Genomic DNA, 17,426 nt, shown 5'->3' with positions numbered 1-17,426 from the left:
AGACAGAATGTTTGCTGGGAGGGTAAAATGTGGTCTCATCATTTTATTGTGGAGTTTAAGTGATGTTTTGCAAATTATATCAAAAACTTTTTTGTTATATCTTGATTTTGGCTCATTCACTGATTTAAATAGTCAGTTAGACAGAACGTTAGTTAAGAGAAATGGCCTGACCTAGGTAGTGAAGCTGTGATTTTATCCACACTTTTTCTTAACTTCTTTATGATGGGCTGAACCTAGCTCAGATGCACGCAAAGTGTCACTGAAATAGTTTCATAGACTTCTCTACATCCGTACTTAGTTCTATCTATAGTTACATTTCCAACTTTTTTAATGCTCTTTGTTATTCCAGTGAATTCTATGTCTTTACCATAGATGGGCTGTTCTTATGAAGTCACTAAAAACATCAGATTTGCAAATTGTATTGCTCAGGTGTTAACTTTCAGTGTTTGAATAAGTTCACGTTGAAATGGGCTATTTATCTGGAATGTCATCAACTTTTGTTTGTTGCAAGTTTATTTTTATTTATTTGTTACTAAAAAAAGAGCACTCCTTAATTCAGAGACTCCTGAATTAATGACTAATTACTAGTACCTCATTAATAAATGACTGCTGAATTTATAAAGCAGATTAAATGCATAATTTTAATCTATACATAATTACAAAATCAATTTTGACAGTTTAATTTTACAAATCAGTGATTTACTTTAATGGCATTTAGCTGTAAAATTATCCAGAGTACAGATGTGAGCAAATACAAAGCAAGCAAAGTTAAGGGCCCTGCCCAGGGGACAACAGTGTCACCTTGGCAGTGGTAGGGCTTGAACCAGCAAGCTTCTGATCACTAGTTCCTATAATTAATAGGTATTATTGGATATATTGAGTCCATCTTTCTTCAAAAATCTAATGAGGAATTCTGTTTAAAAAGATGGCTTTCCTTTTTATTTCATATTGCACTTGTATGTTGTATAAAATCTAATATTATAATCATACTGTCTTGTTTATATAAAATCATTTTGGGATGAGAGGGTTGGTCCAATGACCAAAATATTTGGTACTTAGATGTTGTCCTTAAATATACTGTCACTGAAATGTAAATTAAGGTAGCACTTGGAAACAGCTGCTTTTATTTCAACCTAATTATGACATACCAATATATACCATACTAATTACGACTAAATAAATAATCCACACAAACCATTTAATGTATAGGTTTTTATCCTTATTTAAAGAATTAATAGAGCAATTTTAAGAGCTCGTTTTATATAGTCAAGCCAGCGGGTTTAACTTAATGAAAAACATCTTTTAAATGAAAACATTGAATCATATACGTATTAAGATATAACATTAGGAATTCCATTTTCATTAGGAAGTTTTCTATTGCATTAGTATGTATGTAATTGTACTGGCTGACTTATATAGCACTGATTTTACAATTTAATATGCTCTAAAATGTCCTACATTTTGATGCCAATTATTTTGGTAACTTTTCTTAACGATAATAATGAGACAGCAGGTTTTTACATTAAAATATATTGATAAAATTATCATTTGTATGGTAATGAAAGGTGATTTGACATGGACGTCCAGGATTCAAATGATGTCTAGGCCATAAACATGCACCTCTTCCTCTCAATGCCTTCCACTCCTTTCATTCCCTCCCTCTTCCCATCATCTCTACCTCACATTATCATTCTGCCCCATATCCCATCAGCTTATCCAAATGTAAAGAGCAATCTGTAATCCGATGAAAGCAGATTTGACATCGCTTAAAATCTCAGCAATGGATTTTAACCCATTCTACCCTCAATCCACCGATATATCCATCCTTCCACCAACACATTCTTTCACAACTATCTGGCCCAGCACTCCCTTGATGTATTTTCAATGTCTGGGAGTCTTTCCAGATAGATCTTCCACAGAAATTCCCAACTAATCCTGTAAATATGTCTTACATTTAAGCATTTAATTTCATACAAGCCTCAAATTGCGCACGTTTGTTTTTGACCCAATGTAAAACGACAGTATTTGACTAATGTGCATGACTGCCCAGTCTCCACCCTCTGTCCCTGGCTTGGCTTTTGTCCCACTCCCCTTCCTAAAACAAATTTTAGGCAAACTCAGTTGGTCATAAGAGCTCAATAGGGACACTACATTTAACAGCAAGTAAAGTTGCCAAGCTTTTTAAGGTAAGAAATAAAGACAAATTTAATAAATGATTAATATATTATCTTTCATGTGTTGTTTGTATTCAATGTTTCAACTTTACATTCTCATAAATTACAAGTGTATAGATTAACGAGCTAAGTGAATCCTTTTTGTGTGTTTGTTTTAGAGGTATTTCTCAGTTGTTTTGTTTTGTGTGGATAGAAATAAATGTCAATCTTCAGAGTAAATCACTTTAGTTTGAAATAAATCTCTTCTGTACTCTGTGTATTCTACAGTAGTCTAATACCTAAATCAATATGCATACTGGTAAAATAAATTCACACTATTACTCAGGATTCATTTAATACTGCTAATTATTTTAGAAAATATAACAAAGGTAAAAATATATATAAAAATAATTTAATTGAAGATCACAAACACACTCAGTAAGCCCAGATTTTTTAATGTTTTGAAGACTTGTGGTTCAATCAGTGTATGTTTGCGTGCATTGTTATTTGTGCCCATTTGCAAACCAGTTGAGGTGAGTTTGAATTGCAAATGCTCACCATACGCAGACAGAGCTTTAGTTTCACTAAAAAGTGACCTTTCAATATACAGCACTATGAAGAATTTTCATCCCCTAAGCTTTCTTTCCATTAAAATATAGCATTTTTAATCCAGACAGTTGTTTTTGTTAATGTCAACAATTACAGGTGTTTACGAGTCAACTCTTCGTCCTCTTGTTCAGAACTTGGTTGCACTGCAATTGAATTCAGTAGTCCTTTTGTATAGGTCTTATTGTGTGATGGAACAAGTTTTGCCAGGTTAACAAGGTGTTGTTTACAGCAATTTTGAGGTCCCACAACAAATGTTTGATGAGAAGATTATCTGTATTCATTTTTCTGACATCATGCTTGATGTTTTCATGTCTGCTGATGAAAACATCTCAAAACAGGATGCAACCAGCACTATTTCTATAGAGAACTGACTGTTAGATTTCAATCCTGAACATTAGAATCCGAGCCTCTTCAAGTCAAGCGCCTTCTAGGCTGTTCACTGAGATTAAAGAGGAGATTTTAAATGCTGCTCTGATCTGTACTTCTTCATGAATGTGACTTTGAGTTTATTGTATTTATTCTGTGGGCAGTTCTACCATACTAATAGACCTTTTAAAGAGATTAAAAAGGGGTTTTGTCCTGCAGTCTTTAGAAACTGACCCAGATGTTAACATATTAACTGAGTGAATTTCTTTTGAGTTGACATAACACACGTTTTATAGATTATCTAGAAACAAACACAGTAACTAAAACACAATAGAAATAAAACAGATATTATCAGTGTATTTAATTTCTAATATTTCTATTAAGGTATATTATTTTAGCTCCTAACTTCTCCTCTCTTTCTCCTTTCTAGCATTGCAGTCACCGGATCGTACTTTCTCTCGCTGACATTTGTGACCGTGCCTGACAACCATGGGTGAAATGGAGCAGCTTCGTCAAGAAGCCGAGAGCCTGAAGGACCAAATCACTGTTAGTATGACCAGCCCCAACCAAACAGCCTGGCTTAAAATAATTTAATTATAATTAATGATCTTATTTAGAAAATTCAAGATTTGTTCATGCAGTGTCAAATTCCAGAATATTTTAGGTACATTTTGAGTAGGGTGGCAGTGTCCTCCTTCTGGAGCTGACTTGTTGTAATTGATCATTAAGAGGAAATTTTGATTGACTTAATAGTCTTACATTCACTATGTGTCTGACCACTATGTTCGTATTAAGTGTTTATTTTCAAAGCTGGTTCCTCACTGTGAACATTCACCTCCACAGGCTGCACGTAAAGAAGTGATGGACACCACACTGAAGGAGGCCGCCTCAGGCACATCAGCAGTGGGAAAAATCCAGCTTAAATCCAGGAAGACACTAAGGGGACATCTGTCCAAGGTCTATGCTATGCAATGGGGCACGGACTCAAAGTATAGTATACACACATCCACATACAGTCCATAGCTAAATACATTAGCCAACAATACATATGCAAAACACTTGTGGATTGTACAGGGTGGGGTCAGTTTTTACCATTTCACAGCTGCAACTAAGTGGTACCAGGTTCTATTTGCATAATGAGCTATGGTTTTAGTAAATTGAATGCTAATCTTAGATATCATGTAAGTGCAGATCAGAATGTCTCACGAAAAGTGTTCAGCCTTTTTTTTTTTTATTTTTTTTTTTTTTTTTTTTTTTTATAACTATTAACTGACTGCAGTCTGGCTGACTACATATATCACCTAGGCAGGTAGCACCTGGCCTGCAGGACACAAGAAAAAACAGGTTAATAATACCTTAGCTTAATAATCCACTGCTGCTCCGACTAATCACACCAACCACCAAAAAACATGTAAATATCTGGTACCATCTGCTGATGACGATGTAGAATCACTTCTTCTTAACTTACATTAACGCTTTGTCATTTTAAAACAATTTACTTTGACTTACTGTTTCCATCTCCCCCACCTGCCTGTCCTTCCAGGCTCTGTGTAAGTGCATCTCAGGATGGCAAGCTGATTGTGTGGGACACCCAAACCACCAACAAGGTACTTGGCATTTAGCAAACCACTTTTTTTTAAGGTCATTTAGATCTTTATATTAGGTCTGAATATCGTTTGATATATCAGTTAGTGTATACATATAACTTTGTTAATGTTTATAATAAAGTATATACTTTATAAAGTAAATACTTGTGGTGTGTTTTACATCTAAACCCAACCTTAAAATGCTCCTGAACACTCCTATACTTCTGATATATCCTGAACAAAGTTGCATCTGACCCACCTACTGGCATGTTTCTAAAAACAATAGTTTATGCCTGAACAAGTTCCTCACTTCTGCTGCCTTAGGGACCATTGAGGTGCAGTAGTGTGTGACTCTTAGTGTATACACCATGACTGATAAAATAGAGCAGCTGTGTCCAAAACCACTGACATACCCTCTGTAACAAGTTTCTTCCTACTTTAATGCCAGGTACATGCCATCCCACTGAAATCTTCATGGGTGATGACGTGTTCTTACGCCCCCTCTGGAAACCTCACAGCATGTGGTGGTCTGGACAACATGTGCACCATCTATAACCTGCATGGCAAAGATGGACAAGTCAAGGCCATCCGTGAGCTGGCTGCTCATACAGGTACGAGACATAAACACACCTCCCAAAAACCTTTCTCCTAAAATGCTGATATTATTAAAAAGCAATTGCCCCCTTTTGATTGCTCTTGTTTTTGAACCTTTTGTCCAATTGAATTATTACAGATCATTTAAAAAACACCATCATAATACACTAAGATAAAGCAACCCCTTTTGTAAATCATAATTAAACTGATTTAGGAACCTTTTTATCCAACACTTTTATCATTCCCAATAATGTATTTATAATAACTGGATGCACCAGCTTTAGTAACAATTACTGAAACTATACTGTAAGTCTTTCACATTCACATAGAGCCATTTTAGTTCATATTTTTTGCAGAACTGCTTTAAATCAGACACACTGGCATGAAATGCTTGTTTAAGGTCCCACAACATCAACTCCAGTGGGTTCAAGTTATAATTTTGATTAGAAAACTGTGTGTCTTTGTTTTATTACATGATGCCTGTAAACTTTGTCTATAGTTTAAAAAGAGTCAATATAAACAGTGTTAAGTGTGAATTGTGTAGCTTTATTGTGTGCTTCAAGAATGGCAATGAGAATGGCAGTGATAGTCAAATTGACAAGAATATGGAAAAACAAGTCAATTAGCAATAAGTCAATAAGCTACAATTGATGAATGCCTTGGTCTAGCCAAGACCCACATTTGGATGTAAAGCCAAGACACAAAAGAAAGACAAAAAAAGACGCATTCAAGTGCATCAGTTGCTAAAAATCTCATGAAAGATGATCACCACTGAGCAAATTCACAAGAACAGAAGCTAGGATACCATATCAAGTCCCACAAGTTACGTTACTTTAGGCATGCTATGAGGCACCCACATGACAATGCTGAAGGCAGTGTTATGACAGGACTCAAATGAGTTAAATTAGGGGCTAGTATGCTACAAGCTACACGAGAAAGAGAGCTTTGGAGAAAACTGACCCATATGTGCAGCCATGTCATATGATTTAATTTACAACTCTTCTCAGATTTGTGGTCATATAAAAGACTCTAATGTTTTTATATTTACTGAAAGCTTCACAATGGATGTGCAATTGTAGCTTTCCACCGATAGATGTCGCCAGATCAGTAAAACACCACGTGAAAATAAGTGTAGGCGGTTGACCTCTGCTGGAGAATTTGGGATTTTGTACCTAAAAATGCTATAATTAAATAATGCTCGTAATTTTATACTGCGGATTTGAGACATAAATATGATCTAATTTACAACTCTTCTCGAGTTTGTGGTGATATAAACGACTGTAATGTTTTATATTTACTGCAAGCGTCACAATTAATGTGTAATTCAAGCTTTGCACCGATAGATGTCGCCAGATCAGTAAAACACCAAGTGAAAATTTTGTCCCTGAAATGCTATCATCAAGTAATACTGGCATTTTTTATGCTGCGGATTTAGTTTTATATTATAAAAAGCAAGTGTCAACATGAAACCAAATCCCAGACATTTAAGGTGGTTTAAAAATCTCATTTGGACAAATATTGTAACTTCTAAAAAAAAGGAAATTTATATACCCATTTATAAAAAGTATATTAAAAGAGAAAGCATTTATATACTTTCTACAGTCGTGCACTAAGTGTTCTGCTTGTTTATGATGTAGGCTACCTGGGATGCTGTCGTTTCCTGAGTGACAATGAGATCATAACTGCTTCTGGAGACAATACCTGGTAAGCACATGATTTTTAAAAATAAAGCAATAAACAGAAAATACTGTATATCATACAGTCTCGTCTGTCAACATACGAACTAATTTAGAGGTAGCCACCTTCCTGCTCGTAGCAGTATAAAGCAAATGCAAAAATGTGCATCCCTAATTCAGATAGGATTGATCTCTTAGAGTTTCTTCTGTAATCAGTTTTTCTCTGTAATAAACAGAGCAGAATGGCAATAAAATTCACACATAAGCTTTTTACTTTTTTATTGTCATATGATCAACAAAATTAGTCAGATTATCTGTTTAGAACAACATCAGTCTGGTACTTATTGGGAGGACCCCATATTGTCAATTTAGTCCTTTAGGAGACATGCAGTTTCCTTATCACTAGATCCTGGCCAGCACAAGTGGTGTCCTTGATTATTTTACAAATACACACGTAAGGAAAGGACTTAAAAAGCCGTGATGTCAGCTGTATATTCAGCATAGAAGGGGTTTGGGTACAATGTAAACAAAACTGTAAACCACAAATTTAGTGTTAATTTCTATGTGAATAAATAAACACTGACTTCATTCAATTTTGTATTTTCTCCAGCTGTCTGTGGGACATTGAGACTGGCTCACAGAAGAACATATATGAAGGCCATTTGGGTGACTGTATGTCACTGGCTATGGCTCCAGATATGAATTTTTTCATTTCAGGATCATGCGACTACACAGCCAAACTGTGGGACATACGAGAGGGCAAGTGCAAGCAGACCTTTTATGGCCATGAGAGTGACATCAACGCTATTGGGGTAAATATTCTATATACCCTCATTTTTATTGCCTAATATACTGTATAATACCTTAATGTGCAATATTATATATTTTTCTTAAAAAATAAAACTGGATTTCTGCATTTTTGCACTGGTGTGATTATTAGTGAAAGCTACATTTTCTTAGAAGGATATTATTGGTAAAGGGCAAAACACAAACAGATTAAAAGGGAATAACATTTCTTTAGACATTTTACTCTTGTCAGTACCTAGAATACACTCTCTCCATGCCCAAACATTTGGAGATTCTGTAAACTTTCCAAGATTTTGGACTGATTTTTGCCTATTCACAAAAGAGCATTTATGAGTTCTGTGACCAATGATGTCCAAGACTGACTGATTGATTTTATACACCTTTTATACACCTATACATTTAGGAGGAAGGTCCACATTATTTTCACCATATAGTGTACGTTTGCATGTTATATACTGTAATGTGCACATGAATTTACTAATAAGAATATTCATCTTTTCTCCTTAGTTCTTCCCCAACGGCAACGCAGTGATCACCGGCTCTGATGACATGTCCTGCAGACTGTACGATCTGCGTGGTGACCAGGAGCTGGCTACATATCAGGACTCAAACCTAAGCAGTGGTGTCACCTCCCTTGGCCCATCATTTTCAGGACGTCTCCTCGTGGCCGGATACGATGACTTTACTTGCAACATCTGGGACACACTGAAGGCTGAGAGAGTGGGTGAGTATAAGACAGGAAGATAAAGGGAAGAGGAGGGTACAAGAATTGTTTGGATTTACCTCATAGTCTATGAGTCTATGAAATTAACACTTTCACTTCTGCTGTTGTTTAGTAAATAACGTGTTATAGGGAGGGATTATGACTTATGTCATGACAAGGTGAACTACAGCAGCAGATCATGTTCTTTGCCCACAACCAGACAATAGTAGCAAGTTAGCACCGAAGTCTGCCATGTTTTCATTTGTGAGCAAAACTTCGTGTAGTAAATGTCTTTTGGGGGCAGGTCTATCACCTGACTAGCATGGAAGCATGACTTATTTCTTTATGTGGGAGTGGCTTGGTGGGTAGCACTGTTGCCTCACAGCAAGGTGGTCATGGGTTTGATTCCTGGGTCCTTTCTGTGTGGATTTTGCATGTTCTCCCCATGTCTGCATGGGTTTCCTCTGGGAGCTTCAGTTTTCTTCCCACAGTCCAAAGACTTCCCATAGTTCATTTTTGTATCTGGGAACTTTGGGTAGCTCCTTCACTTTAATTGCTGCTTGTTGCTTGAACACTTATTTTGACGTATTTTGAACCAGATGTAAATATAGTTTTTTGTTTGTTTATAGGTAAACACACACACACACACACACATATATATATATATATATATATTTATATTTAATTATTATTATTTTTCAGGAACTTTGTCAGGCCATGATAACCGGGTAAGCTGCATGGGTATTGCACCTAATGGAATGGCTTGCTGCACAGGATCATGGGATAGCTTCCTGAAGATCTGGAACTGATCCACCATTTAAAACAAGAAAAATACTCAATTAAAAGACGATTCAGGGCAACAACTGAGAAGGTTAAATCTAAGAATGAAAGTTGGGGACAAAAACGAAAGAGGTTTTTGTGTTTGAGAAGGAATATCTGGTATAGAGGCACTCTGCCAGTTAGCATTTTTTTCTTATTTAAGAAATTATGCAATAGTTTACACGCGACATAGGATTCAAATTGTTCCAATTTTAAATCTTTCAGGGGGCTCTGCGCTCTCCTACTGCCGAAAGCACTTTCCAAAAAAACCTGCTTATTTTAGTACAGGAAAAAATAACAATGTTAGAGAGCATAGCAAAAATTTTATCAGTTTAAGATATGTGCTGTAAGTAGTACATAGTATGTAGTAGATGATAAAAACAACCAGTAAAAATACACTGCAATGTGTAAATAATAGATCTTATATTTGGTTTCTCTTTGCTTTTCGATTTGTAATTAGTCATATTTGTCATATTAATAAATGGAGTGTACTCTATATTTACATGATATACAATATCTGTTGGATGTTCTATACATGCTAGTTGTTTAATGTTAAAGTCTTCTGCTTTATCACTGTTCTTATTTATTCCAGTAATAAAACAAAGTTAATCTCAATCCTTTGGTGTCTAGTCTTCACATTCAACCTACTGATCAAATATCAAGGATAGCGGTTCACAATAAACACCAACTGACCAGCTTTACACAGATCTTATTTTAAAAATACAGAGTCTGACCTTTAATGAAAAAACACCAGAAATAATGACAAAATTAACCAGCAATGAGAATCTTAATTTTTTTAATACTGGTTAGCTCATTGAGTAAATGCCAGTACATACTGTACCATATTTACTAGACAGTATGAAGTACTGTGGTTACCACCAGAGTAAAAACTGTAAGTAAAAGTAATTTTAACATGTTTGGTTTGGAAATGTATAGGTCTTTTTTATGTAAACAGCTACAGCTCAGAGGTATTTCACAAAGTGTGGGGGGTTAGCAGAGTAAATGTAGGATTGACTCAGGTTTAATGGTACCATGAAGGCAGTTTAGTATCTAAGCAGCTCAATTATCATGACAATTCACTAAGTGAATTCCTGTGATTTTATGCAGAAATGTCAGGTTACTTAACTAAATTAACCAAATGATTATTTTGTTTTTCTTTCATTTAATAACTCAAATTTGCCTAACGGCATTTTAAATGTTCAAGTTAATATGCACAGAAAATGTTTTTGCACTGAACATTAAAAATCTAGCTATATTTCTTTTCTAAAAGTAAAATAGAATTTATTTTAAATGAAGGACAAGGTGGAACATAAAAAAAAAAAAAAAGAAAACCACCAAAGCCAGTATTGGAAAAAAAAAAAAAAAAAAAAAAAAAAAAAAAAAGTGAGCCAGTTGAGTCATGTTACATTCAAGGCTGAGCTTCATTTTCCCAGTCTCCCAGCCTGTACCATAGAAAAGTTTGTCTATATAATAGACAAATAATGTCCCATCATTTACAATTTTGACATTTAGCAGACGCTTTTATCCAAAGCAACTTACAGTACTGTGACAGTATATTGTCTAAGCAATTGAGGGTTTAAGGGGCCCAACAGTGTCAGCCTGGCAGTGGTGGGGCTTGAACCAGCAACCTTTGGCTTAATGGTCCAGTACCTTACCACTAGGCCACACCTGTCCCATCAATCTACATTCACCACATTGCTCCAGTTTCATCAAAAAGTAGAGACCATGTCTGTAGGGGTGGGCAGATCGATACTAGGGTGTTGTGATCAATACTTCAGTTTGACTTTTTTTTTTGCTAAATTTAGTACATTTCTCCCGTTTGCACAGACATGCTCTCTACTTTCTGATGAAACACCACTTTCACATCTTGGACGCACACTTGTAATTGTTGAAGGAAGCCTCAGTTTAAAGAAAACATTTATGATGTTTATTTAACAAGTTTTATTTTGCAAAAATTGACGAGTCAGTAAAGTAAAACATCTCTTTAATTTTATTTACATTTCATGAAAATGTAAGACAAGGACAAGAAAGAAGGAAAAGAAATATAAAAGTACATCCACACATGGAACACACAAAAGTTTGGAATCATTTTACAGCTGCTGCCTAACAAAAACTCAGAGCTCATGTACATAGTGTTTGGTAGTGAGTGTTTTTCAGTCCGTATCAGTGTACAGGATCACTAGTTCTCCTTGTTCAGGGAGAGAATGAGCGCTCTTCTGTCTATCTGACCAAACCGCTGCTTCTCTGGAGTAGAAACTTTCAGCTTCATCTAAACAACAAGGTGGTGAGGTTGGTTATGCAACTGAATAGTTTGAGATAATGTATACAGACAAAACACATTAACAAATCACCACCCTTACTTTTTGGGGTCACCACAGCAGATCATTCTAGTCTGCCTAACAGACTTTGCAGTTTGTTTTTTTTGCCAGATGACCTTCCCAATGCAATCCAGGCTTGGGAATGGCACTGAAAGTGCACCTCCCAATGGCTGGACTGCGGTTTTAATTGTAACAAGCTACAGTTGGTGGTTATGATTATACAAACCTTTGTTAGCCAAGATGCAACACTGGCTTGGTTTCTCATATAAAGATTAGTCCTAATATAAAACTACAAACAAGTTTTTTTTTATAAATGCATAAAATTTTAATTTGGGAAATATTTAATATTAAGATTAAATAAATTTGCTTTATCTTTTCCCCCTCAGTAGCAAAATCCTTAAATTGCAAGATGTGTGATTGAGGTTACCAAGTGTACACAGTATATTGTGTAAGATTCATTAGAGCACAAACCTGTGTATTGTTCTTTCTGGGTGAATTAGTTTCCTTTAGGACCTGAAGAGGAGATCTACCCTCACCAATAAGAGCTTTACCTGTGAAGAAAATAATACATCCCCATTAAAACACCCATCATTTAAACTTCAGTAGTACTATAACAATTTCTTGATAACTTCACTCCACAAATCTTCTGGACTGTCTGTAGTGATGTTCCCAGAGGCCATATAGTGACCTACTGAGGTGGGCAGTCAAAAAAAGCACTAGCACTTTGTGCTAGTTGTGGGGTTGGGTGCAGAATTTGGCTAAAACACGTTGTACACAAGGTTGTTTGAAGCAGAAACAGATATCAGACCTGCATTGTGTACTAAATATTATATACACTAGAATACAATTCCAACTCACATGTACTAAACAGTATAATAAGAATAGTGAAGATATTTTGAAATAAATTTGTAGCACATTAATATGCAATTTGTGACAGAGCCTATGTTTTTTTTTTTTTTTTTTAAAAAGGCTGCTTGACAAGTCTATTTAATTACGCTTAAATAAAGCACACATTGGTTAGACGCTGATGGGGAAACAACGCCATCTAGTGGCAGGATGCGGTCACTTCACGAGGCACAAAATCGACATTGTGGGAGATGTAGTTTATGTACAATTGTACAATGTATTTTAGGACAACCACACGCCTTTTAGGCTCTAACAAGCCACATAAAACGACCAGTCCCACAGGCCTCGAGTTTGACACGTGAGCTAGAGGCTTGGCACGAATTTGGCCAATATTCCTTTCAACTTGTTTCATCCCCTTGTTAGAGCAAAACCTTGCTTGTGTTAGCAAACTGCTGATGGGCCAAGATAAAACAAGACCTTTGTCTCCATTTACATGACATCACAGCCTGCACTGCATGTTATGTAGGATACCTGTAAATCTGTTTTGTATCTCTACTCTGTATCTCTAGACTGCTGCGAGCCTCACAGACCCTTCTAAAAAAAAATTACACCCCTAGTCTGTAGAAACAAATCACAAAAGCAACTTACCTCTGTGTTTCTGCTTGGTAAGCACAACCTTGTTCTCATTTTCATCAATGCTTGGTTTGCGGAAGGACAGAGGGCTCTGTCCACGGTTCTGGATTCCTCTGGGCCTGACACCTGCTGATGCAAATCCTTTACCGAGCCATTGAGGCTTAAACACAACCTGACTTGGACTGCATGGGTCAAATTTGGGCAAAATTGAAGCAGGCAGGGAGATTTCACTCTTGTTGGAAGTGTTGGCTGCTTCAGGAAGCAATGACTTGGGCTCCTCTGGCTGAACTGGAGCTTGTTCTGGCACTACAGGAGCAATGTCTTTGACTTCCTGTGTACAGAAGAAAACATTCAGGGTAAGAGACCAAAAAAATAGACAACATTACAGGTCATAGGCTGTACACAGACAACATGTCTTAAATATAGTGCAGTTACCTGTGCAGGAGGCAGGATAGCTTGCTGGGCAGGTGATGCAGGCTGTGTGGGCTCACAGGTGATCGAGGGTAGAGCATAGGAGTGATCTGCACCTTGCAGTTCATCTGATGGAGGAAGAGGAGTAGAAGGACGCTCGTCAGCTGAAGGGTAGTACTCGGGAGAGTAAACACCTTCACGGCAGGCGAGCAAGCTGAGGCTGAGCTCCTTATTGAGAGGTGACCCTCCAAGCAGCAGAGCCTCCTCACCCTCCTCCAGTGTGGTGTCAGCATCCACCTCCACCTGAGGCTCTCCTACAACAACAAACGGACTACTGCAGAAGAAACCATAACCCAGTGAGGAGCCCTTTGGGGTTGATGGACAGTCTGTGACTGCACTGAGGGTATCTTGGGAATGAGGTGGAATAAGAGGCTCCCTGGAGTTCATCCCATCCTGTTGCTGCACGCTGGGAAGGCTGGGGTGTTTAGTGAAGGACGCAGGAGGGACATTAGCAAAAGCAGATTCACCAGAAGCAACATCATTGAGGAAGAACGTGCTCAGTCTACGAGCCAGTGATGTGACCGTTACTACAAAAGGAGAAAAGGGGAAAAAAATCTGATTGAACATCTGGATATTTACAGTAATTCAGCTTGCTTGTTCAGGTTGTAGCTAACTGCCTTATTAACAGTGAAAATGCAACCACTAAATACAAGTAATCCAATCCAAATAATTAAAATGCCTGACTAATTGCCAACAACATTACTACATTATTATTGAACATTTGTATTCAGGATGGGTGATGTTAAAAAAAAAACTCATTACTGACAAATTGTGTTTGCTTTTTAAAATTGCCTTACGTTTCATGTTGTTTTTCAGTGGGGTGCGAACAATGCCAGGTGTGGGTGATCGTGGGTCAAAACACATTGGTCCAACTGACTGAGCTTGAGTAACACCAGAGGTTGCACCACCCACCTGAAACATACAAAAGCATAAAGACATGATTGTTTATATCAACATGCCTTGGAACAATTTACTGTGTGGCTAATTGGTTTGCTTAAGATCAGGCATTACCTGTATAGGTGTACGGTCGATCCCACAGGACGGTGATCGGGGATCTGCGAGCTCAGCTACACGCCGACACTTGAGCTGTTGAATAGGCTCTGGCTTTGGTGTCGATACCACAGCTATTTTGCTTTCACTGGAACCCATGTTAAGCTTCTGTAATGACAATAATGGTATTACAAATGTAAAAAGAAAAAAAAAATAAGACACTGCACTGGACTTGCATCCTCTGAAGGGGGTGTTGGTGCATTTCACCCAGTGATTGCAGGGAAGCTGGACCTACTGCAACCCTAACATTAGCGCTAATTTAATTAACAAGTTGACCGTGAAAATGCTTTTGTTACCACCTTAGTAAGTCCCACCATTAATTAACACAGATACTCTTAGTTCCTCTGCCATGCAGTTGTCTGAAGTTTGTTTTACAGGCAAGATTTTAAAGAAAAGAAACAAAGCAAAACAATTACACTGTCCCAGCAATTACATTCTGTATTTTTATGTGAGTCCAAGATGTTGCAATGATGCAGCAAAACCCAAAGTACAGTGTTTTGCACACTACAGTATATATAATTTCCATACTCTATCAAACTATCATTATTGGGTTTAGCATAGATTCATTACAGCGGTACCTTGAAATGCAACGTCAATTGGTTCTGGGACTGGTGTTGAGTTTAAAGGTATTTTTTCCCATAAGGATGTATGGGAAACCTGTTCATGTGTTCCATGGTCCCGTGTACTTGCATATATTTTACACTAATGTAAAATAATAGGGTTGTTTTTGACACTTATACACTGAAAATAACAAATATAATATAAAATCACTGAAATAAAAAGCTGATTCTCACAATTTCTCAGAACCTCGAGCTGTAACACAAGTTTAAAAGTGAAACAGTGAGGAAAATCCAGCTAAACACAGATACATGTGGATGCTTTCGGAGTGAATCTGATGGTTATTCAACACAAATGCAGTTTTGTCTCATATGCACACTTTGATGACAAATTACCACACCCTTCATTGTTCACTTGAATTTTTTTAAACACAAACTGAACACGTTGAGTTTAAGGGTACAAATTTCTCGACAAATGGCGTTGAGTTTTAAAGATTTTGAGTGTAGGGGATGTTGAGTTACAAGGTACCACTGTATATTGAAATTGTGTCTCTATTTAAAGAACAATGCAGTAGCACCATGTAGGTGTTGCACAGCAGTATGGCTCCCAAAGTCCTGGGTTCTATTCTTGCTTCCACTCAGTGTCTGTAAAGAGTTTTGCATGTTGTCCTAAAGGCCATGGGTGTTTACTCTGGTTTCATTTTAATTCTCAAAAAATACAGAAGATGAACTGGTTACAATAAATTGCTTACAGGTGATCTGATGGGCAACGCCAAAAAAATATAAGGATTACAAGGGTTCGTACTGTAAATCATCATCATCATGGAGTTTATTTGATTTAATGTAGTAGTAAAATGGGTCTCGTTAAAACTAATTATTAAAATTCATCTTACTATGATCTATTAAGTACTTGACTGTGATGGATCAACTTCACAGAACTCTGCTACCTTTATGTATGAAGAGTTCTTGCACGCTAGTTGTCTAAAAAATGTTGGGCTGGTTTTATATTAAATCTACTACTAGCAAGTTGGTTAATCTTAAATGTGTATAATAGGTTGATAGTCACCAGAGAGATATAAATAAATTAAAACGGAGGCTCCTTGGTGGTCGACATGATGTTATTTAGAACAAACAGAAGCAAAAGTACCAAACAAATAAAACATTCCTCACCTGAACGTAACAGCCACACAAACTCCGGTCTCCTCAGTGTATCTTTATCCTTACAATTTATTTGGTTTACTATTGAAAACTATAATTAAACAGGTCACATAAACGTGCTTACCAGGAGCAGCTACAATAAACACACTCTATCGTACAGACACCTCCACACACAGCATTTAAATCACCAGCAGCACGGCTGCGGCAATTTTCAAACCAGCCAATCAGAGGCTAAGAACGTGCCCAATGGCGGACTCACTGATTGGCTGAGAGCAACACGCTAACTGGGTCTTTTAAGAACAATTTGAAACGAAACACCACGTGACTGAATGATCACGTGATAGACAGCTAACGTATTTTCGTTCGAATATTAACATTTCGTTACATTATAATAATTGTATACACTCTTACTTTTAATATCAACATGAATTAATATATTCTAATTTTTAATATTATCATAATTTTGTGTTTTTACTTCCAATATCAACATAATTCTATATAATTACATTTAATTTATTATAATTGTGTGTGTTTTTACTTTCAATATCAACATGATTTTATACATTTAACTTCCAACGTTATCATAATTTTATATATATTTTAACTGGCAGATGCTCAAGCAGAATTCTTAAAGGCAGAAGAAAAAGAGATCACATATGTACGAGGGATTTTAAAAAGTCAACATGTCCTTCATTAATTACAGCTTTTAACTGTGTTGACCAAACAAAATGATCGAATGTATTCAGGAAGATGTGAACACTAGGGCATCTCATTGTTCCAATGGGAAAATCTTCATTTATTAACAAACCAGTCATGACAGAAAATGTACAAACACACTGGTTCCAAATGATATACACAAGGCTGCATTCTGTCATCATTACTGATCAATTGTACATTGAACATTATGAGAGAAGCGGGAATGGAGACAGATGATCAAGGATTCAAAATTAGTGGAGGAAACATAAGTAAACTTTAATATCCAAATGACATTGACAACACTCATAGCAGAAACTTAGGAAGACCTGATTGCCTTTATAAGAAAAGTTAAAGAACAGAGCAAAAAAAAGATGGGAAAAGAAG

General features: G+C 36.6%; 2 protein-coding genes across 3 annotated transcripts; one reads left to right on the top strand and one right to left on the bottom strand.

Moving 5' to 3' along the window:
- The first annotated feature begins 3,617 nt into the window (after positions 1–3,617).
- gnb3a (guanine nucleotide binding protein (G protein), beta polypeptide 3a) lies at positions 3,618–9,692 on the top strand. 2 transcript variants are annotated; one of them, XM_062991858.1, is made up of 8 exons: positions 3,618–3,674; positions 3,972–4,117; positions 4,672–4,735; positions 5,163–5,325; positions 6,946–7,012; positions 7,595–7,796; positions 8,299–8,515; positions 9,197–9,692. In XM_062991858.1, the coding sequence occupies exons 1-8, from the start codon at positions 3,618–3,620 to the stop codon at positions 9,301–9,303; spliced, it is 1,023 nt and encodes a 340-aa protein (XP_062847928.1). In that variant the 3' UTR covers positions 9,304–9,692. The 2 variants fall into 2 exon arrangements, with proteins under 2 accessions (XP_062847928.1, XP_062847927.1); XM_062991857.1 differs by having other exon boundaries at positions 3,972–4,119; positions 4,656–4,735.
- A 1,588-nt stretch (positions 9,693–11,280) lies between these two features.
- Positions 11,281–16,522, bottom strand: cdca3 (cell division cycle associated 3). Its single transcript, XM_062991855.1, has 7 exons — positions 16,359–16,522; positions 14,593–14,739; positions 14,379–14,493; positions 13,546–14,108; positions 13,126–13,441; positions 12,103–12,182; positions 11,281–11,582 (listed from the first exon to the last, which is right to left on the bottom strand). The coding sequence occupies exons 2-7, from the start codon at positions 14,728–14,730 to the stop codon at positions 11,493–11,495; spliced, it is 1,302 nt and encodes a 433-aa protein (XP_062847925.1). The 5' UTR covers positions 14,731–14,739; positions 16,359–16,522; the 3' UTR covers positions 11,281–11,492.
- Positions 16,523–17,426: the final 904 nt, after the last annotated feature.

Source organism: Trichomycterus rosablanca, chromosome 3 (genome assembly GCF_030014385.1).
Source record: "Trichomycterus rosablanca isolate fTriRos1 chromosome 3, fTriRos1.hap1, whole genome shotgun sequence".
Lineage (NCBI taxonomy): Eukaryota > Metazoa > Chordata > Actinopteri > Siluriformes > Trichomycteridae > Trichomycterus > Trichomycterus rosablanca.
The sequence above is the reverse complement of the archived record's forward strand: the minus strand, read 5'-3'. Positions and strand labels throughout refer to the sequence as shown.

Excerpts from the sequence above, each read along its gene's own strand:
- gnb3a (XM_062991857.1), top strand. The coding sequence starts at position 3,618 with ATGGGTGAAATGGAGCAGCTTCGTCAAGAAGCCGAGAGCCTGAAGGAC. Across the intron at positions 3,675-3,971 it reads GCCTGAAGGACCAAATCACT|GCTGCACGTAAAGAAGTGAT; the intron begins GTTAGTATGACC and ends TCACCTCCACAG. Across the intron at positions 4,736-5,162 it reads ACACCCAAACCACCAACAAG|GTACATGCCATCCCACTGAA; the intron begins GTACTTGGCATT and ends CTTTAATGCCAG.
- cdca3 (XM_062991855.1), bottom strand. The coding sequence starts at position 14,730 with ATGGGTTCCAGTGAAAGCAAAATAGCTGTGGTATCGACACCAAAGCCA. Across the intron at positions 13,442-13,545 it reads CTATCCTGCCTCCTGCACAG|GAAGTCAAAGACATTGCTCC; the intron begins GTAACTGCACTA and ends TTCTGTACACAG. Across the intron at positions 12,183-13,125 it reads TACCAAGCAGAAACACAGAG|GTAAAGCTCTTATTGGTGAG; the intron begins GTAAGTTGCTTT and ends TTTTCTTCACAG.